At 39.5% G+C, this 18,983-nt stretch overlaps 1 protein-coding gene and 1 long non-coding RNA gene across 3 annotated transcripts in view; both read left to right on the top strand.

Moving 5' to 3' along the window:
- spock1 (SPARC (osteonectin), cwcv and kazal like domains proteoglycan 1) overlaps positions 1 to 18,983 on the top strand; it is a 100,588-nt gene that overhangs the window by 35,789 nt on the left and 45,816 nt on the right. For both annotated transcript variants that reach the window (XM_061048226.1, XM_061048228.1), the window contains exon 3: positions 11,052 to 11,097. In XM_061048226.1, the coding sequence (XP_060904209.1) occupies positions 11,052 to 11,097 (46 nt within the window). The remainder of the gene's footprint in view (positions 1 to 11,051; positions 11,098 to 18,983) is intronic.
- On the top strand, positions 17,528 to 18,855 carry LOC132982009 (uncharacterized). The gene is made up of 3 exons (XR_009674663.1): positions 17,528 to 17,716; positions 17,830 to 17,892; positions 18,026 to 18,855. It is a non-coding gene; the product is annotated as an uncharacterized LOC132982009 (long non-coding RNA).

Raw genomic sequence — 18,983 nt, forward strand, 5'->3', positions numbered from 1 at the left:
GAAACCCACATTTCTCAAACCAAGAATGTGCAACGAGGACTGTTTCTTAGCATGCCAATAACCACTCATTCATTATGGAACCCCTTTTTCTTTGTTACTTCGTTTATTCACTTATATGTTTAGCTAATATCCCAGGCATAACACTGAGAGGATGCAAGAGAAAAAGATAAGAAATCTAAAACCTGGTTTCTATTTCTGCGTCAAATCTTCACCGTAGCTATGCCGTAGTGGCCTATAAACTGTCATGAGCTAAAAACCTGTGCGTTGGTATGTCTGCGTATCTCTGCAATACTCTGCATACAAACGCTTTCTATGCTGCTTATATCGCCAGTTTCTGGTTCAGTCTCTGCTTGTTTGTGTGCAGGAAACTATGGCGACTGAAGCTGAGCGTGTTATGTTTGAGCTGGAGATGATGAATCTTGAGCAGCTGTTGGTTATACTGCAATTATTGCAAAGAAGAAACGAGAAGAGACATCAGAAGGGATGGAATGTTGGAATGCAACGGATGGAATGTTCATAGCTCAGTTAGCTTCTAGTTAGCCTACGTTAAACACAGAGGTGACGCAGACGTTTAAATCTGGCTTTACGGGTCTGAAGATAGAAAGATAATTGGGATAACAGACTGCTCAGTGGAGGATTTTCCCTCATTAACGTGAAAAGAAAGGACAGAATGAAGAGGAAGCACATTTTTGATGCTTGGCTGTGAGCCAGATTGTTCAGTTGAGGGATGTTTTCAGCAGTGGAGGCGAGGGGGAAGAGAGATGAATGAGGGAGGATATGAAAATAGAAAGCCAAGAGGAGAAGGGGGGGAAGTAAGCAGAGAGAGGAAAGAAGTTGTCTCCGTTTAAATTAAAATTCACTTCAGAAGAACACTCAAGCCGGATGTGGTTTTAGTCTGATTCTGTGTGTTATAGCAATGGAGAAAGTGATGTTATGTCAACTATCAATATGAGCTCCTGTAGCTAGCCACAAACAAAGAAGAAAAACTGCACACCACCCCATGTAATATTCAGTGTAACCTGTGTGTTCATATGAATGAGATGCTGCCTGTCAGTCTTCAGGTTGTAGACAAGATGTTGGATAGTGACCAGATAGATTTTAGATTCCAGACAGGAGAGCAGACTCCCATATCTGTTCTTCCTCTCCCCTCATTTTCTCCTGACTCTCTCCCCTCACCCCTTCTCCTCACCATGTTTACATATCCTCGCCATTTTCCCAAGTTCACAATCTCTCTTTTGATCCTGTAGAAACATACCCTTTGTCTACATGTTTGCCTGTTAAATCCTCAATCTATGCTGCTTCTGCCTTTGCTTCACTGTATGTTTATCATCTATTATTTATATTTATATTTATATTTATCCCTCAGCTATGGACACATTTGAGCATCTTAATTGTAAATCTGGTGCAATAACTCAGGAAATTGCCATGGATGACCTGTAGAACATGTCACATTACATTTAGTGAATAGAGCCATCAGATGCAATCAAATGAGGGAATCAGACCGTATAGTCTTCTTTTTACCAAATCAGTAATATTAAAGTGAATCTTCTACTGCTCCAAATAAAAATAAAAAATACCTGAAAGAAAAATCCTCAACCCTGTGCTCCATGACATTGATTTCACATGTACCCATCTCCATTAAATCCCACACTGCACACCGCAAATATGTGCTGAGAAAGAGAACTCTCAAAAATCCACAATTCTCTCTTTTGTGTGAAATTGATCCACCGCATTCCCCCCATTTAAAAAAAAAAAAAAAAATTCAGAGTGTTTCAAAGTCTTGTAAGAAATGCAATTTGATGATCTATAATAGAGTAACAGAAGTGACAGGGTCACACGGTAGTGTCACTTCCTTTGAATGTTAGGCAAAACTATGATGCGTTTTGTTACGATGAGTTTTCAGTGTTTTGAGCCTTTGAGACTTCCACATTCACACACATACAGCCATCTGTTGGTGAATATCTCTGCTGACCGTAAAAAAAACTCCACATCTCTGCTCTCGCTGTTTGTCTGCTGTGAGCGTGCTCAGTTTGACTCTGCAGCTGCAGTAATAGCACCGCTGACAGATGAGTTTATACCCGGCCAGTGAAAGCTAACCCACACGACCTCACGTTAAAACGGGCTCGATCTCCTGTCACAGCATTATTCGCTTGTAATGCCCTCAAACGCATTAGCAACCCTGATCCTAGTAATTTGTCTATATGAAGAAGTCTAATCGTCTATACTGTATGTCCTCTCAGAGGTTCATGTGAAGTCCTTTTTTTGTTGGATTTCTTGAAATAACTTCAGTTAAGGTTTTAATAAAGTTTTGGAGATGTTTTTTCTTGTTTTTGTTATTTAACATGAACAGCTAAAATCACAAATCAAAGCAATTAAATTTAGATAAATTGTTTTTCTTTTCCTACTGATCAGGTTTCCACTGAGAACTTGCTCATAGAAGTGTACAACTTCTCTTCAGGGGTTGTGTGTAGCTTTTCTAAAAAAAAAAGAGATAGTGTTTCCACTACGGCCCGCATTCAGCATGCCTCCCTGCTCACGAAGCCAAACAGTGAAGTCATCTGATTCAGTGTGACTCTGAAACTCCACCATGTTTATTACTCTGATAGCCAGAGCTCATATATCAGCTTCAAAAGACGATGCTGATCAGATCCCAGACCAGTGCTTGACTATAAGTGGGATGCAGCTTTAAGAGGAGAGCAGAGTCTTGGGAGGGAGACAGAAACGAGACGGAGAAGAAGATGAGGGGAATGAATTTGAAACTATGGAGGGAAGATGAGGGAGGTAGGGAATTGGGCAAGTATCCAGGCAGTTGAATATAATGCTGAAAGTACAGAGTAAATCTTTAATGCTGTTTAGTTTCCAGAGAGAGGCGCGATTTGCATTCTCATCCCCTGATTATGATATCCTCAGTCAGCACTTCGGGCACTGCTTTGCCTATTTTAATCTCAATGAGAGTATTTGTGCAAACCAACTTGTGAGTAAAAGCGAGTGTGCACACACACACACACACACACACACACACACACAGACACACACACACACTTTCATTTGAGGTTCCTTCTGCTGACAGGAGCTAATCGGGCTGAGGCCGTCCTCACTTTGTTTCGCCTCTCAATCAATTCCAATCCTTCTATACGTTTTCCGGTCACACACTTCCTCAGGGATCAGCTATCAGATGAGATCCCAAGCCCTTCACTTTAAACTGGAGAGGTGGAAAAAAATGAGCTGACCTGCTGGAGCCCTGGGAGACACAAAGACTGTGAAGAGGTCATCTCAGAAATGAAGGACTTGGAATGAAGACTGTCCTCACAAGTCAAATGAAAGCACGGGTTACTTGACTCATTCATACCCTGCAAATGTGTCATTTCTGTACTGATTTGGTTTCAAAAAAAGGAGAGGAACCTGAGCTGCCCCTGACTGAAGTATATACTCTTGACAAGTAGTTGTTACCGCCATTCAGTAGTCAGCTAGTAATTGCACTTTCACGATTTTGATTTAAATAACTCTATATATATTTCAGGAGGAAACAGTTCTCGCTAATTTAATACCAATGGAAAGAGCGTTAACTATTGCACTTAAGTTGTATCATTATAAAAGAGACTGAACATGATTCAAAAACAGCTTTAACATCAGTGGTGGTTCCTTCGAACCATATTTGGGAGATGACTGGTTCCCTTCATCTTATTAAGTTGGCAGCAGCATTGCTGGCTAACACCCCAACTAGGGTAGAGTGGTGAAAAGATGGACGGTACTGGTGTGAGAGACGACTGGTACATGGCGCTGGCCCACAACCGGCATGCTATCAGCTACGGAAGATACCGCTGTACTTATGGTGCCATGTCCCAAAACTATAGGCACATATCGCTATAAAACTAGCATACTAGGAACAACACTGGCATGCCGGTGCCCAATCGAAGTGGCATGCCACATGGCAGTTTTCAAACTCCCCATCACTCTTCATTAACAGATATTGATCCAGATCTATCAGATCTAAACATTTTAAGTTTTATAACATTCTGGTCATCATAACCTGTTTATCATACTTTATACATTTTGTTGATTTACTACTACCTAACTTGATGACTCAATGACTTTCTTCAACTGTAACGGGATGTTTGTGTGTGCTGTCCTCAGATTGAGTAATATGCTTATACAACAGCTATACTATAATGTTTGTGTTGCTCTGCAAAACAGAAAGTATTTAGTTTTATGTTTACCACAGCAAAACTCAGAATTCTGACTGAGAGACTGACCTTGACACCACAATCGTGGGTCCACAAGGAGCACAACACAGCCGGATATGCTGATTTGTAGTTTTCACCAGCTTGTTTCCATCTCTTTACTATTATGTATCTGCCCCTTCTCTTCCTCAGGGGAGACTGTCTGAACACTGCAGCCTAGTTTCACTTGATCGTTCAGCTGCTAAACAGCAGCGTCTAATGGATGTAATCACTGCGACATGGAGGTGTTTGAACGCAAACATGCAGTCAATTAACCGTAATTAAAATGGAGGTGCTGCTAAATAAACTGCAACATGTACAATTTCATAATAAAGGAATCTCATTTTCACTGGCAGATGTTGTGCCACATTTAGAACAGATTCTAATTAAACCCTAAAAACAACTTAATTAAAGATTGAAAGTTTTAAGTTGCCAGCCAGTGTTTGTAATTTTTAAATGGACACGCTTGAAAGACTTCCTCTGCTGTGAAAGTCTCTTACCTACTAAAACATTCCAGCACTACCTCCATCAGAGGCGTTATGATTATAACGACTGAGTTTTATCTCCTTGTAATCACTTTAAAGGGTTTGAATGACATTGGGGCAGTGTCGCAGAGAGCAGTTAATGCTTCTGAGATGAGCGCACTAAAATATTAATGGAGGTCCTAGGCAAGGAAAGGTCATCCCTGAGACTTAGAGGGAATAATAAGAGGTCTAGTAGTAATCGCTGTGAAGCTACAGTAAAGCCAGCTGGTAAAACCTGTGACCGCTCATATCAGCCTGCAGCACCGCAGCGGCAGTCCTCTGCTAGACAGAGAAAATGGAAATGGCTATTATCTGATGCTAACAGATAAAACACTTTTGTGTTACACACAACATGGTTGTAGCTGCGGGTCGAAATGAAATGATCTGAAAACACCAACATGTCACACATTGACCAGATGGTACACGAATCAACAAGACCACAGGTGTGTTTATCCTACAGGATTTGGTTTATTCACGCAGTTATCTCCTCTTAGCCTCATATCAGCCCAAATGCATCAGGTGGTTCCCCAAAGTCTCTGCGGTGTTGTAAACAGGTACACAGCAGGTTAAACACTAAGAGTTAAGGGAGAATAGTAAGGTGTTATGTTCACTTCACATGTGTATGACATTATTCATCCTAAAATTGATCACTGATTTGGCTTGGAAGGCTTCACAATCTTTAAAACACCACAGTGTGTACTGTAAATACTGAAGTGGGAACATTCATTAAATAAATTGATATTTTACTGTGTAATGGGGTTTGATCTCCTTTTTTTCCCCAAGATTCTGTGTGTCTACTGTTATTATCAGTAATAGTTGTATCAGTCGTAGTACAATATACTGACATTGACAGTAAGTTCATCTATAATAAGCCTGAACAGCTAACCCATTATCATTATCAAAAGCAGAGTGTCCTTCATTTCCAGGCAGTGGAATACCAAAATGATACTTTATCGAAATGGATCATTTTAAAATATAGTAGATAGATGTGAAGATGAATTTACATTTTTCAGCAATGGCTAGCTATTAGTTAAGCTATTTCTCTTCATTATTCTCCTGTCTAGTCGTCCATCTTTCTTTAACCATTTTTAATTTTGATACGGTTACAGATGCCAAAACTCTGGAGTCATGCTGTAGCCTAACTGAATTATAAAATAAAATAATATGAGTATGTTTCACTTTGCAAAGTCATGACATACTAGATACGAGAAAAAACATCCTCTCGTCTCCTTCAAATATAAATTCCTACATTTTTAATCCTGCCTTTCCCACAACCTCCCTGCCTCACCGTCTTTTTTACTCCATAGCCGTTTATTCCTGTACACCGTGCCTCCACTTTAAGCCTGTACAATTTGTCCAAGATGTGTTTCAAATTACATGCCTCATCAAAGAAGGCTTTCTTATAAGGCTGCATGTATGTGTGTGTGTGTGTGTGTGTGTGTGAGAGTGTGTGTTTGTCTGAGTCCTTTGGTATTTCACCACCCTCTGAATCAGATTCCTATTAAACAAGTCTCTGGAGCTGAGCTCGGTGTTCAGAATGAGTAACAAAGGGTTGTAATAGATCTGACAGGCAAAGCATACTGTGCTGACCTTTCTCTCTCTCTCTCTCTCTCTTTCTCTCTCTTTCTCTCTCTCTCTCCTCGCCCATCTCTTCCTCTGCCTCTGCTGTGCAATCATTTAAAGGAAGCAGAGGTAAGTAAATGCATTGTTTTTGTAATTTCATAATACTTTTATAAAGCATACTGCAGTATGCCCTTGCTTTTAGGTATTGCAGAGCTGGACAGGTGCTGCTGATTTAAATGCAGCAGGTTTAGTTGCTGGTCGGACGTAATGTGATCTTATTTTGCAAAAGTCGCTGTAGTTGTTTGATGTGTTTCCTACCCTGAAGCAAGTGTTGTAATTCCAATCAAAGTCTTTGAAGTATAATAAAGTTCAACTTTCTGTATTACAAACCTGTGATTAGTTTGCATGTCTGACATACTGGAGGTGAATTCAGGGAATCTCATAGTACATGGCCAAAAGTATTAGGACACCTGCATGAGTCACCTGATCTAGTATAATCTCATAACAAATCCATGGGCTTTAATTGGCTGCTTTAACAACGTCCAGTCATCTGAAGGCTTTATATGACATTTCATGACACTTTACTCATTTTCAACCCAAAGAGATTTAGGGAGGTTTTAGGGTAAAGTGTACAGGTGGAGATGGTCTGAAAGGTACTGGAGGGCAAGGTCTTGCAGTGATTCGTAGGTGAGGAGGAGGCTTTTGTATGTCATGCGAGGCTTGACCAGGAGCCAGTGAATGCTAATATTTAATGACCTGTTATCAGGTACGGTACCAGGATTCCAGCTTTTGGATGGGCTGAGATAATTTAGGCTAGGCTGGTTGAGGAGGTTCAAGCGGTTTCCCCTTTTTATACTAAATTCTGTACTTTCAATGACTCTTTCTGGGAACATATACGATACCAAGTCGTTTTTTTATCAACCTGCCCACTATTACAGTTTTTGTAAAGGTTTGACTGCAGGCTCAATTATAGAGGAAACACGCTCAACTCCCTTTCAACGTAAAACAACTGCTGAATCCTGAAACATTTTCAAAGAAGAAAAACAATTAGGACAGCACACAAATTGTACTTTAATTGCCACATGAACGGCAGGCGCTCTTCTTCAGCGTGTATTTATAATTGCCCAAAATAGGTACTAGTCCATCCCAGCAGAGGGAGTCTCCACCATACGTCTTTCAACACCGAAGTAGTCAATGAGCTTCTTTAACTCGAGGTACATAGGCCATGTAAATAAAATATAAAGCCACAAAAATACAAAATGACACGTTTTAAAGCAGGTAAAGAAACGTCTGTGATCAGTTCAGAAACAAATAAATGAAAGGTCCTGATTGACTCAGGCTCACACACATCCACAAACCTCCCTGCTGTTCATTTGAGCTGTGACCTGGGTATACTCTTGAACTTCCCACAGCCTCCCTCTTACTCCTACAGCAGCTCCAACTCAGCCGTGTCTCTGTTACTCTCACCTCTGCTGACATCCAATCTAGACTCTGCCTCACACTGCACTCTTAAGACTGGACTTAAAATTACAGCTGATCAGGTGATGAGAGAGCTGAGGAGACTCCACCAGCTCTTCAACATGAGTCTGCAACTACAGAGATTTCCTGTGCTTTGCTTGTACCCAAGAAGGTACACCCTGCATCCCTGGATGACTACCAGCCTTACACTTACCTCTCACCTGATGAAGGTCATGGAGAGGCTGAGTTCATATCTGAGGACACATCAGACCAGCAGTATGTTCAGATCACTGCAGACCCCCTGCAGTTTGTGCATGGTCCTGACATGGGTGTGGTTGACGCAGTCATATACCTGCTGCAGAGAGCATACGCCTTCCTGGACAGAGCCAGTGCGGATTGTGTTCTTCGACTTCTCAAGGGCTTTAATATCGTCCAGCCCAGGCTGCTGAAGGAGAAGCTGGATGACATGCAGGTGGAAGCCCCCCTGGTTTTATGGATCATGGACTACCTGACATGCAGGCCACAGTCAGGCCCTTTAACATCTGCAGAAAAATGCTCAGCATGTTCTATCAGTCTGTTGTTGCAAGCACTCTCTTCTTTAGTAATGTGTGCTAGGGTGTAGCAGGCATTGTAACAGAGGATGCCAACAGACTGATTAAGAAGGCAGAGTCTGTTGTTGGTTTGCAGCTTGTCAGACTGGATGAGGTGGTTGAGGTCAGAATGCTGGAAAAATTTATATTTCTAAGATGAGATAAAAGTCAAACACTTTTGATAAATTAATGATTATTTATATATAACTAATACCCTCACATTGAGAGATTGAAGTATTTTCACTCTCTGATGTAATTGTCACTGTATACACAACGATTCAAATTTGAATGGACTCAGATTTGTCTGAATGGAGTAATGTCCTACTTTGCACTTTCACAGCCATAATGGATTCTTTTATAATAGGCACAAAGAGAGAAAGATGGACATAAGAGAAGAGAAAAAAGAAGGGAGGACCTTAGGGAGAAGCTAATTAGGTTTCATCTCCCCACTTCAAACTCTTAAGCTGGCTCAAGTGTCAGCAGTCGTCATTTATAGAACAAGGACTAAATGAGTAGGTCAACTGTCCATTTTGCTCTTCCCTACACCTGGAATATTTTGCCTCTCTCTCTCTCTCTCGCTCTCTCTCTCTCTCTCTCCCCCCCCCCCCTCTCCCCTTCTCTCTTTTATTCAATAATAAGGGAGGCAGAGATCTTGCTTTCAGACCCAGCAGGTTTTCTCTGTCCAGTTCACATAGTGTCACTGACATGGGCTCACTCCCCGCTGACACACATATGGTGCGCTGCGGGCACTATTTTAGATGCAGACACCACCAATCTGTGTGTGCTTGTGAGTGTGTGTGTGTCGGTGTGTGCATATGTGAGTGTGTAGTGCTGTTAGTGCTTTAAGGAAACAATTCAAATGACTAAATGAGCAAAGCTTATTTTATTTAAAAAAATCTCTCTGAGATTAATAAAGTATTTCTGATTCTGATTTATTCCAACTAATGATAAACATAATACAAACCCCAATTTTAGCATTCATAAGCACTGTGTGATATGTATACAAATTTCACATTTCACAAGTCTGAATTTATCCCAATAAAACAAAACAATAATTATATATCTAAAAAAAAACAATGCTTTCTTACTCAGCAAAGTCAGCATGGATACATTTCACCGGTTGGAATGAGTCATGGTTATAATGGCCATGCTTTAACACCAATTTGATGCATTCAGGTGGTTCCCAAATGAGCTATTAGCTGCACTCAGACAAATTACTGCCAATTAAGTGGACGGGAAAAAAAGCTTTTCTATTCATTTTTAATTCAGGAGAAACAACAGGTATTCTGTACAGGGGCGTGTCTAGTCCTAACTAGGGCACTGAGGTAATGCAGGGGTGGCATGGAATCTGTGGGTGTGCAAAAATAAATGTATTTGACATCTCTATCTCCACTTATTTTATCTACTTTAAGTAACACAGGAGAATGTCAACATAATACTGTACATCTTGTAGGATTGTTAAAGGACTCAAAAAGAAGATGTCTTCCAGTGTCACACTATAAAATACTTTAACCTGCCACCTCCTGCACACTGTCTATTTAAAAAATATACATTTATTAGAAACTTTTTGGTACCCAACTATTGCCAGTTAGTCTGACAATGAAAGTTTATAATTTGGGGTTGTCATGCAAATAAGATTTCAAGGGGGGCCTGTTCCATCCCTTTGGAAGCGCCACTGACTTTGTATGACACAAAGACAAGCCGATAGACAAATAAACTCCGGGTTTGAGCTAATTGGAACTTATTAATGGCACCACATATTGTTATTACATTATTTAAAAATCACATATTCATATTGTGTTGTTCGGTACAATTAAAGGATCAATACAGTTCCACAGAATCTTTGATTTTTGGGGTGCGTCCTCCTGCTTCACTGTACTGAAAACACCTTCCACTTAGACAATCTTTCACTGTGTTGTATGCATGTTAACAATAATGTTTAAGCTGTGGCTCTCTACGTAATGGTTTTTTTAAATTGCTCTGCAGAATGGGAGACTTCTGAGAGTCCGCTCTGATTGAAAGTGTGTTTGGCTTTGAAAATCCAACTCTCTTCTCAAATAAGCTGAGCTGAGACAAGCCAATTATTTTCTGTTTAATAATTTATTTGCTAAGGGGCTTCTTCTTCTGTGACTGTGGACCATTCTCCTTGTGAACAATAAGCTTTTGTGCTCTTCTTTCAAACATTTACAGTTGTTATACACCATCAGTTGAAATTCAAACCACATTCTTCTCCTCAAAATCCTTCAACTTCTGACGTGTTTTTCTGAGCGCATTTTTTCTTACTTGTTTTTTTGGGGCAAAAGACATTCATATTTACCTCAATATTTAATATTCATACTCTATCAATATATCATTTATTTTTTTTACTAGAGCCTGTCCCTGCATTTACTCTCTGGTGTGTATTCTATAAGATTTTCTTTACTTGTTACTTGTGTCTCATGTTAAATGCCTGATCAAGCGTGAACCCCTCCCTCCCTTTATTTTGCGATTTTCTTTTTTTTTTTACACAATAGTTTATTTTTTTACAAAGCAAATGCATGAAAGAACAAAAGCAGAGAAGAATAAAGCTATGTTTTATCAGCCATCTGTTTAGTATTTAGGCTGTGTTCTGTCAGCTCTACAAAATAATCCAATCATGATGTGCTCAGTGTGAAGTTATTTTTTTATAACCCAGTTTCTTGTGTGTTTCCATTCAGGATGACTACTTCAAAAGCTGGGCTCCTGCCAAGTCTCTAGACCAAGGTGAGTCCTGCTGTTTGTCTGTCATTCTCTTTCAAGCAGATATAAAAGTAGAATACTTTTTGAGTACGGACAGAATGTGTCTGTAGCATCAAGTCAAACTCGCCCTGTGTTAAATGCTTGGTGACGTACTTTCTTATATAATGTTAAGGAGAGGAGATATTTCATCACATTTACAGAAATCTAAATGTGTTCCTCAAATCAAGGTATTAAGGGAGGTTGAATTGTGGCACCAATCATGCAGATTTTCTGAGATTCTTACACACGTTCTTAATTCAATCAACAGAAAATCATTTCACACATCGAGGTGGCACTAATGTGACCACCTTCAGCTTTTACCAAAAGGACCGGCCCTATTTCACATGTTCCGTTTCTTTTAGGTCTGTTGTTCACTTTTGAAAACCTCTTCAGTGTTTCCCACATAATGGTGCTGTTGCAGTGGAGGTGGTGAAAGGGTTGTCTGTTCAAAATGTTTAAATAACTTGCCAGATTTATATAAAGTTAAGTTATCTGTAATTATAAGGCTAGTTTTTACATTAATTGTGCAACTTTTTTAAGAGGCTTAATATGCCCACTTTAATCTGCTCACACACACACACACACACACACACACACACACACACACACATACATACAGTCACCTGCACCTCTCCTCTCTTAATTCACACCACCCCATCTCCTTTCCCGTTTCTCTAGGCCTGTTTGTGTCTGATCTTTTGACGTTAGGCTTCCCACCAGCAGTTTTATACATTTTATAACGATTTCTAAAGATGCTTAATTGAAAATGTTCCCTCAATATTCTGTTATCACAACAGGTGATAGACATGTGGACAAGGATTGTTCATTACATAACATATCGAAATGATCCAAAACATAGTGTGCAGATGGCACAAAATGATTCAAACAGCAGTAAGAGAAGGTTCATATTTCACATGAGATGTTGCACCTTAAACAATTCATTGACAGGAGGCATGTACAAGAAGACGCACTGCAGGTCATCAGATGTGAGGCGGAGAGCCAGGGAAGTTTGTATACTGTATCATCAGGGATGGCGATCTTATACACGTAAAAAAAGACATTTAACAAATCATATTTGTCGGCTAATATACTGGCGGCCCACCGGGGTAATCGTCTTAGTGGGGAAACATCACTCTCTAGATGTTCTTCCTTAAAAAGGCTCATTCTCTCCAATTCAACTTGAAACACAATTTAAAATGAATTTGAAGACTTCTTATGAAGGAAAAGCTTAGACATCATCCATCTCTACAAAAACTCCCTGCAGTATGTCTTATATTTTACATTAATATTAGCACCAACATGAAAGTTTCTATTTTAAAGGCTTTATTCCCTTTAACTTCCAAGAAAGAGATGGATGAAGCCTCTGTTTATTTTAATCTCTTCTTCCTCAATACAAATGTTGGGACCTTGTACAGTCAACACCAACCCTACAAACACAATTGGACAAAAAGTAATGCTGTATTTAACCCAGTAAGGTGTTGAAATAGAAGCAAAAGAATAAGAGCTGAAAGTCTTGAGGCCATAGAGGAAGTGACACCTATCCACTGAACATTGATTTTAAGCTGAGAGTTAATAAAAAGATCAACCTTTCCCACGCCGGCTTTAGTGTTTTTGTCTACAGTTTCCTGTGTCTGTGTGGCTTTGCTTCTTGGCTCCTTTCAGATTGCACATATCTCAATGTTACACGGCTTAAAGTTCATCTTTAGTTCATCGCCTGGACATTAGAAGGACCCCTAATGAATTAATTGTGCTTATTCAGGAAGCTGTTGCCAAAAGTCCAATTATCTCTGCAAACATTAGAGTGTTTGTGTGTCATTATCCAAGGCCTAATGCTCTACAGTAAAGTACTTATGGACGTTGACCACAACGCCAAGTGTATTTTATCAATCACAGTCAAGTGTGTAATGCTCTTAGAACTGTGTAACTCTTGACTAAACCCAATTATTACAAACACCGGCTTACTTTCACTCACAATCTAAGTCCCACAGTCTCGCTTACATGGGCATACACACACACACACATTTTAGGGGGCTGATTGGACTGCAGCACACAGACTTAAAATCTGTCTAACACAGAGTATGTTCTGCTGTGTGTTGCCTTGCTTTTGCATATTTAGCACAGTAACTGTAACTCTGCAGGGAAAGTCTTGCTGAGCAGGTTTATCTGGGCCAGCTCCTCGTGGATACTGAGCCCTAATGAGAACAGCCTCGCCTCAGCGTAGTTTCTCTCATTTCTCAGAGAGAGCTAAAGACCAAAAAGTAAACAGAGATTCATTCGCCTAAGCAAGGACTACATACAGCTGACGTAACGGAGGATCCAGCAGGAAAAAATGCTTTGTTTCCAGGTCAAACCTTTAGGAGCATCCAGTTGGAGTGTGTCTATCAACTGTACTTCTTATATTTAAAAGTCAAATAGGGCAGAGATTCAACAGAGAGAGAGAGTTGAACAACCAGAGAGAGAGACATGGACACATACTGTCCGGGCTTGGTTTTATACTCTGTTACAGAAACAATAGACACTGCTTTAATTTTCCCGTCCAATTACAACTTACGTTTATGATCTTATTTGGTGAATTTTTGAGTTTGTTTTTAATTTAATGGGGATTGTGGAGTATAAATGGTTTAATAACATCAGGTTAAAGTAGACCACTATTTAAGCATTAATGTGAGAACAAAAGACTGAGTGCATTAAAGAGCTTACAATGACACAAACCATGTTCAAACCATTTTAAAAAAAGAACTAAGATGTTTGAAATCTTGAATTTGTTTTAAAGAATTGCCAAAGATAATTAAATATGTTTAAAAGGTGAAACAAAGATGTTTAAAAATAAAGGTGTTATTTATTCATATTTATTGTTGAAACCTTTTTTTGTTGGGGGCCGAGGGCAGCACAGTTTATGTTCTTTCAGGGGAGGCTCACTTTCCCACAATTTGAAAACCTCTGTTCTATGGATCTTTATGCTCTTTCACTGCCCACACCCCACTGCTCCTACCATGCATGTGAGTCACTGCAACATTTGGAAAGGTCATAATGAGGTAACCCTGTTTGGAGAAAGTGACATCTGTGCATGTCTCCAGAGAGACATTCAGTGTAGTTGAAGCAAAGAGCAGCATTGTGCCAATTGGACTCTTTATGAGAGAGCATAAAATATTTTTCACAATCTTCCTTTTTGCCCCAACCTCTGCAGCAGCAATACTCATCAGCAGCAATCTGACTGCTCCCCTGCTGCAAAGCTGCTAACACCACAATGCAGTCACCCCCACGCAAACAGCACTCAGTGGAGTATCGGACAGCATAACAATTACACAGCAAATAATAATGGAAATCAATCAGACAATCTGGAGTGCTTTGAGAGCATTTGCTGTTTTCATGTGTCTGAATTGCTCCTAGTGGGTCCCACTTTTGCCGGGCTGGTACTGCATGAATCATGCTTTTTGTTTGCTTCACCTTTTAATTACAAGCGCTGTCAACATGTAAGAGTTATACATCCAATAAGGAGCATGTTCTGAGAAAATTTCTGTCTCTTTCCCAAACAAATGTACAGTCAGGGAAGTGTGCAAGAAGTCGACTAAATGATCAAACGCGTCACCCTCACTGATCAGCACCAGAATTAGTAGGTGGTTAGACTAATTATTAATAATGTTATTAATGTAGTTCAACAGTGGTGGTTTAATTTTGTGTCTAAGCTGTAAATCAACCACATGCCACTAGATGGGGCTGTAGCTACTTGCTCTACTGCCGGAATGTAAACCAGCACAGTGGACAGATGGCATCTCTTAAGCGGGGTACACACTACAAGATAATCGGCCCGATTCCCCCCTTCCGACCAAAGTCAGCAAAGTCCCGATTATCTGACGTTCCAAACATTATCTTGCCAGATTCTCCTTGTTGAGACTGATTTTACCCTGCTTGAAAGACGATCGGAGCAGCCTGATTGGAAATAGTAAATATTAAACGTGTACAATATTTACGATCAGAAATCCTGTTGTGTGGGGAGAACACAGAGGACGGCGAGCACGGACTCTGTGAATTGTCACGTTGAACAGAACAATAGCCAATAGGGAAGCAAGCTGACTGAAGCAGGATGCACAACAAACATTACCATGGCGACAACAAAAAACGTAAAGTAAAAAAATAATTTGGCGTCATAAATTCAGGACCAACGTTTATACGTGTCGTGTAAAAATAAATAAATAAAAAAAAAACACAATCCAACTGTCTAGGAAACGTTTTTGACCAAAATGTTTACCGTAAAGGACGTACCAGCTAAGAGCTACCCACATTCAGCTTGACCATCAAGTTTGTTTACTCTTAACTCACATTTGACCGTACGAGATAACTCGTTTTGGATATTCGAGACTCTGGTTGTTGGTGAGTGAATCGGTCAGTGTGTGACCATACCGTTTAAGATTTTAAAAATCTTTTAGTGTGTGCCAGGCCTAATAGGAGCAGTATTTCACCTAGAAATGATTGATTGATTGATTGATTGATTGATTGATTGATAACCCAGCTCAACTTAATAATGATATATTGTTTTTTCTTACCTTAGACTAGTCTATGAGTCTGAATTTAAATTTCCATTCAATCATCAGTTATTATGTCTATCTTGGATTTCGACTTCAATCAATCATTTCATCTTTTTTTAATATGTAGCTCCAAATCTTATCGCCAAAGTAATCACATGACACTTTACAAAAAGGTTAAGATGATTCTACTTGTTATATTATGTTGGGAGACCCATCGATCCATTAGCATTCTTTTAACTGGGAGAAACTTCCAGCAGAACCTGACTCACTGTTACACAGGCCGTCGTTGGATATTAAAACAATTATAGATGTTAGGAACACAATTTTGCTTTTAAAGGCGTTGTTCACAGTAAATTGGAGATAACAATTTAGCATAGAACTTGGAGAAATTGTTCATTTAAGCATGCATACAGAGTTGTAATCTCATAAAATGTGATCCGTGGGTTAAATTGGTGGTCAATACGGCTCAATGCAGAGTGTCATCAGTCACCACTTGCTCATCTCAGTTTGACTAATGAATCGTTGTTCGCCCTTGGAGACTAATCAGCAGCAGGAAGGTTGAAGAGGGGAAAAATCCAGTCCCCTGATGAATCACTTTGCCATTAATGCCCCCCATGCCCACCCCCCATCAACACTCCGAAGCATCTAATGGAAAAAATCAGTGCGATCACAAATTACTTGATGGTGATTCAAAACAGCATGCGATCAAATCCACCGGTGGCAAATGTGTTTTCAGGCGTCTTGCGGCTTAATGAGGTCCAGACGTTATTGTGGATCTGTTGTTGTAAACATGTATTTGAATCAAACTAATCCTGCTAAATTTTTAGAATCAGCTGCAGTCTGGACGATGTCCAGTTGGCCGCTTTATTTCACAGAAATAACATCTGCTCCGCTCATGACTACTCTGATATTATCACCATCTCAGTATTGTGCAGTTGAATTTGTTTTGCATGTGTCCGACTGTTTCTGTGTGACTTGTTTTCATTTTGTTGACAGCAGGATGGATTTTATTTCTGATTTGCAGCAGGGACTTCTTCATGCAAGCAAACTCTGATTTTAAATAGCTTTTTTCTGCCTTTTATTTGTAACTACATTTAACTCTGCTGTGTTCGACTTTCCTGAGACCAAACAATGTTCAACAGCAATAGAGCTTAATTTGACATTAAGCTTATGCATATTAGATGCTGAGAGTGTTGAATTAGTATTTTTGTGTTGTGTGTTTTAAACCACTAGAAGTTCTGAAATTTGCATTTGACTGAAGCTGTGATAATTGGCTGTGAAGGAAAAAGATGGTTTTGTTTTTAGATTGGAAAAGGGATTAATTTGGTTTTATGTTACTGTGCGCTTTGTTCAAAGAAGCTCCACCACTCAATACTGTAGAGTCTGTTGTGTGATAGTAATGCACTTATTCACTATTCCAATACCAGCAGAGCAGGAAGCAGACCAATAACAGTTATTGCTTTCAAACTGTGTTAAAAGAATACTTAAGAGTCCAGAACAAATGGAGTCATTTAGTTTTTTTTAATTAAATTAAATTTTTTCATATTAAATAATGTGGATTGTTTCAACATTGAAGTTTATTGTGGACATATATAAACACATTTTGGAACTTTGAAGAAGTCACAATTTTTTTAATTTGGTGGAGGTGAAGTTTTGACATTTTTCGCTAACAGGCACTTCACTAAACTAACAGAATCTTTTATAAAGCAGTCCTTGCCTCTTAATATATTCATGGAGAATTATAGTGTACCCTGCAACCGTGCTTTATGTGTGTGTCACCCTCAGTGCAGTGTGCAGCTTCTCTATCTGCTATTTTCTTTGAACATTACCCTCACTTCCTCTAAATTCTCTCATGGGTTTTTACTTTTTCTTCATTATTCCATGCCATCCCTCTCTCACCAGCCTCTTCCCCTTCACGCGCCTTTGTTTCTGTTCATTGTTTCTCCTGAGTTTGTTTTTATTGTTTCTGATGGATTGAGTTCATCAGATGGAAGTTACATAACAACGAACAATTGGCGACTGTGATCAACATGCCACGGTGACGTAAATTCACAGACATGCACGCCGACCAAAAGCCTGTGAGAATCAGTTGTTAGTTGTTTTTCATTAATATTGTAAGACTTTTGGTTATTATTATCACAACCCCCTGTGTAGCTGTTGACTCATTTTGTTTATTTCTTTCTTTCATCAGCTTATTTTGCCCTACATGGAATCTGAAGTGGAGGGATGCACTAATATTTCCCTTCAACTTGATGTTGGTAGATCCATGGTTTTTACAGTTGGGATCATTTCTGCAAGAGTCTTATTAACAATTTGATCATGTAAGAGCTGATCAAAAATGTGTTTTCTACAAGTCCATTCTAAAAATTATGATTTCCCTTATTCAGATCCAGATCCAGCAGGCTCTATGGTGGCCTTTACTGTGACAGATCGCTGTGGCTTCTGTAAGATGCAAAGTTTTTAGTGTGAGATAAATATTTTAAATTTTGTACGAGGATGAAAGAAAAAATAATTCAAATGTCAGTTTTGGAACTAATTAATACATAATAAGGACTTGTTATGAGAAGGGTAACCCGTTTTAAATTTCAGTGTTTGTGGCTATTCATTAAACTTTTTGAAACAATGTTTCCTCCTGAGATGTGAAATACAAACTTTAATCTGTATTCCAAATCTTACTTCTTTGGTCCGAACACACAGAGCATGGCATTGAACTGACTTCTTGAAATTACACGTCGCACTTAAATGTCACACCATCTCGTCTTAATTTTGCATGAGAACAATTGTTTTCACCGCCTCATGAACCTATTACCATGCTGATAGTTCATTGACCTGGGTGTTTGCTAGTCATGCATTGGTTAACCTTTTAGGCCCTCTGTACATGTCGTGCTTAATGCTGAGTATTAAAGCTGTGTGAGGAGGTAGGTGTGTTTGGGTGACACTGGCCTGTGTCCCAGACAGCCCAGCTTTCCCTGTGGGTGTCCCTGAACAGGCATCTGTTGTACTCAGACTCATATGTTCCTGGCACAAAGTGGCCAGAGATGACCCAGTACCAGTGAGAGAGAAGTTATATCATGTGGAAAAGTTTGATCATAGAGAGCCGAGGTTCCAACCCTCAGCCTTTTCATTTGGCATCTCTTTTTCACACCTTCTTAAATAAAAACATGATATGTGGTTTGTATCTTTGGCTTCATTTTCCATATTCTTAAACAACATAAAATCCTCTAGAGCACTTGTAATTGGACACTAAAAAGCTTTTTGGTCAAATTTATTAAAACTCCCCCTAATGTCATCTTTCCAAGTTAAAGGTCACGTATTGTACTTCTTTCCAACAAGTTTAAATACATC

The sequence above is a fragment of the Labrus mixtus genome, chromosome 10, assembly GCF_963584025.1.
Source record: "Labrus mixtus chromosome 10, fLabMix1.1, whole genome shotgun sequence".
NCBI lineage: Eukaryota > Metazoa > Chordata > Actinopteri > Labriformes > Labridae > Labrus > Labrus mixtus.